The sequence below is a fragment of the Macadamia integrifolia genome, chromosome 14 (genome assembly GCF_013358625.1).
Source record: "Macadamia integrifolia cultivar HAES 741 chromosome 14, SCU_Mint_v3, whole genome shotgun sequence".
Classification (NCBI taxonomy): Eukaryota; Viridiplantae; Streptophyta; class Magnoliopsida; order Proteales; family Proteaceae; genus Macadamia; species Macadamia integrifolia.
This window is the reverse complement of record NC_056570.1, coordinates 10,959,841-10,963,801: the sequence shown is the minus strand read 5'-3', so window position 1 is coordinate 10,963,801 and position 3,961 is coordinate 10,959,841. Positions and strand designations below refer to the sequence as shown.

At 37.1% G+C, this 3,961-nt stretch overlaps 1 protein-coding gene across 2 annotated transcripts in view; it reads left to right on the top strand.

The window, feature by feature from the left end:
- The window catches only part of LOC122060933 (serrate RNA effector molecule-like), a 37,349-nt gene that overhangs the window by 4,136 nt on the left and 29,252 nt on the right, over positions 1-3,961 (top strand). The window contains exon 2 of one of the 2 annotated variants that reach the window (XM_042624044.1): positions 207-316. In XM_042624044.1, the coding sequence (XP_042479978.1) occupies positions 207-316 (110 nt within the window). Of the gene's footprint in view, positions 1-206; positions 329-3,961 lie in introns of both variants that reach the window. The other variant, XM_042624043.1, reaches the window with a different exon arrangement.

The following is a 3,961-nucleotide window of genomic DNA, read 5'->3' as shown; positions in this document are numbered from 1 at the left end:
TTTTTAATGCAATAAAATTGGTTAGCTGTTAAAGGGGGGAAAAAAGAAAAAAAGGATCAGCTGAAAAACACTATGAGATTCTGCTTGTTCTATATGAATTTGTGGGTTTTTGTTCTTTACCAGGATTGCATAATTTGGGTTTTGTGAATATTCATTGTGGTAAAGATCTTCCTTGAATATCTCAGCGTATTGTTAAGATGGTGCAGGTTTGGGTATGATTATGCGAGTGGATATGAACGTGGAGGGGGCAGACCTGGCTATGCTGATGAGAGGCCTCGTGGTCGATATATGAATCGATCATCTGGTGACTATCAAGGTGGGCCCTCTGGTAAGTGGTAACTAACGGTTTCAACTTTTTTCCCTACCCAACTTTACTTGAGTGTTCACTTCTAACTACTTGTATGGGAATCTAGAACATGTATGAATGATAACTGCTTCTTAGGTCACTCACTGTTTTTAGGACATTTTATCCTCCTTGAATATATAAGAGTGCCTTCCTTTATTTATTTTTTTGGGTGAATAAATAATTCATTACCAGAAGAGAGGAAAAAAAAAAAATTTGTATGTCCAGTTGACTTTGTGACGGCTAGACTGTGCTTATGTGGATGAATGGATCAGGTTCACGTACGAGAATGTTCTCGTACGTCTCTGGTCTGTGGATTTAGAATCTATTAAATGAAGAGAGAGAAAATGGATTCTAAATCCACGGACCAGGGGTCGTTCTCATATGTGAACCTGAACCGTTCTCCTTATGTGGAGCCAACAATAAAGCCACATGTAACTAAAACAGATCAAATTGGGGATTAAATAAGGCTCGTCATTGAACACTGAGACCGGAAGTGTGGCTTATCAAAAGGCACTGCATTCTCAAGTAACTCTGAATCATATCAATTTACTAACTTGTCCTAGGAATTAACATATATCAATGCAAATTGGCATGATCATGGTCTGCCCTTAATTGAGTTGCTTGAACCTTTGTGTTCTTGTTTGACTTGGATTTGGTAGGATGAATGTCCCAGTTAGTTAAACAGTGCCTTTTGGACAAGTATGCGATTGCCTTTGTGTGCCTTTGATTCTTTTGTTATTTCTATGTAATTCAGATATTTAGTGTCCCTTTCTAGGGCTGACTGGACATTGTAGTCCCTTTTTTGGATTTGTTCTTAGAGAAATGAATAGAAATTCTGAAATTACTTGGTGGAATGAAGTTTGGAAGCAGCCAATCTCCTGAATTCCATTTCTCCCCCAACCTAGCTGCGTTCCTTGGTAGTCTCTCTTTCCTTTTTGTCTCTTCTTTGCCTTTCACTTTCTATATTACGTTTACTTTTCAACACACCACATATTCCTTCAACCCTAGAGTAGTTCCACTAGAGCCTTAGCATGGCCAACATTGGGAGTTTTTACCCTTACTTGACAATTTCTGTTGGTACACCGTACACAATATGAAACCTTTCATTCCTTAAATCTACTAGTTTGCTTCACGAAACCTTGGCCTTTGTCTATGTACTTTACACCAGTCTAATCCTTCCATCTACCATTGTTATGACCCAAACCCAAATACAGGTAAAGGTACAGCCCTTGCAGGCGCTGATTAGACGATTGATATCATTAACAAAATCACGTAATAAACTCATTGAAGTCAAGTTTCATAAAAATAATCAACCATTGTTATAAATCTCAAATAACTCCTACTTGTGGCAATCTAAGTTATACCCAGGTTAACCATCAAATCCAAATATCGGAGTTTACACCTCAAATTTATCCTTATTCCATCCATCTAAGAAAAAACAGAAATGACAACTAATAAAGAAATCTTTTAGTTGCCCTCAAACTCCGCTCCAAGTATACCTCCATCTCAATCATATGTGTTTTTAAAATATTGGGGTGAGCTCGACAACCCAATAAGAAAGAATATAGTAAGAATACAACACAGTAACAACAATCAAAATCACGGAGGTTTTAAATCAACACTTAGTTTTTTCAAAATAACATTTATGGTAAAATACTTTCATTTGAATTTACACTTTAATACTTTAGCCGGTGCTAGGAGGGAAACAACCTGCCATCACCTATACTCTGAGAAAGAAGCCGATCAATCACCTATAAGTCACCTTTTCATCACTTTGTACACCACTGACAATCACTCGTGTACAATGGGTATACATATCTCCAATTTCCGTGGCTCCACGGATCACTTCCTCTTGGGTGGCAATTACAGTATATTTACCCTGAAACACTTTCTCTTTTCACCTTGACAAAAAACCATTTTACAAATTCACCTTTACACAAAATCACCTTCATAATATGCATAACATAATAATATTCATTTTCACTAAATTGCAATCACTTCCATAATCACTTCTCATATATAAAAAAAAATCAAGTAAACATACGTCAATATATCTCAATAGTAAAACATATCAGACATCACCTCATAAAATCATACCACACCCTGTGGTGTAATCCCACCTTTACACAAAATCACTTTCATAATGTACATCTCATAATAATATTCATTTTCACCAAATTGGAATCACTTCCATAATCGCTTCTTGCATATAAAAACAAATCAAGTAAACATACACCAATATATCTCAACAATACAAACATATCAGACATCACCTCACACAATCATACCACACCCCTGTGGTGTAATCCCACTATAATCCCACTTACCTCAGCCTGTATGTCTCCTACTTCCACTCTCTGAGTCGTAAATACTCAAGTCAATCGCCATCTACAATAGTTACATCCCCCCCATTAAATCCATAATTAAAACTAACATAATACCCCATTTTGAAGTGAAATAAAGTAAAAAAATCAACCAAAAATCTCAATCCTCTGAGACAGAGATCAAACTCTTGGAATCAATCCTCCCCTTGATACGTATTATCACCCTTCATGAATGATCGGTTGAGTGATTAAAGAGTAATTAGAAAAATTCTAGCTTAGGATGAAATTTGCAGATTTTAGTAAATCTGAAATTACTTTCAACCCGTTGTTCAGATGTTTCAAATTTGGATTGTAACCTCTCCTAGGGTAGCTTTACTAACCATCAAAAGATGATCGCGACCAGGTAGTTGGGTTAAAAGTAATTAGGGAGATATAGGTTTGGGTCTCCTAATTTTTCCCAATTTCATGGGTTTTTATGTAACACAGACCAAGAGTCAGATCCTTGCCCAGAGTGGATAGATTCTCACTTTATGTGGGGGGGGGGATCCTATGGTCAAAATATGGGCCTCTGCTCATGGCCAGATTTGATAAGAATAGGCACATTTAAAGATCCAACCAAGAAATGATGTTAGGAACTTCCTTTGGGTTCAAAAGTATAGTCGATTACCCCTCCTAGGAAGCCCCAAAAAAACCGAAAAATATTGGCCAGATTTGATCAGCACAAGGTCCCAAGATTTGGTTGCAAGGAAGGCCCTAACCCTAAAATAGATTAGGTTTCACTTTTGGGGGAGGCCAACTGAATCATTGAATTACTCCATTAGAATCAAAGCTAACCCCAAAGTTTTGGATAGGAACCAACAACCGGAAAAAATTAGGGACTGCAACCCAATTCAATAATCTGAAATCAAATTTAGATTTGATCATTCCTATCATTAAGAATCATAAATTAATGAAAATATTGACTCATCTGATATTGTGGATAAAAAACAAGAATGAAGATCAATCATAAGCAAGTCCAGCAGCCTCCCTCTTCTCCAATTGTAGTGCAGATTACAGCTAAGAATCCCCAAGAAGGTAATCTTGATTCTCTCTTTTTTTTCTTTCTTTCTCTCCCTGTCTTCCTCTTCCACGATTCTCCTGTTCTCCCTTCTCTTCCTCTTATTTTATGGTCCACAATCCCCTTCTTATAATTCCTCTTGGTCTCCCCCTTTCTCTCTCTTTTTCCCTTTTCCTTCTCACTCATGGACTCCATCTCTCTCTCTCGGTCTCGCTCTCTCCTTTTTTTTTTTTT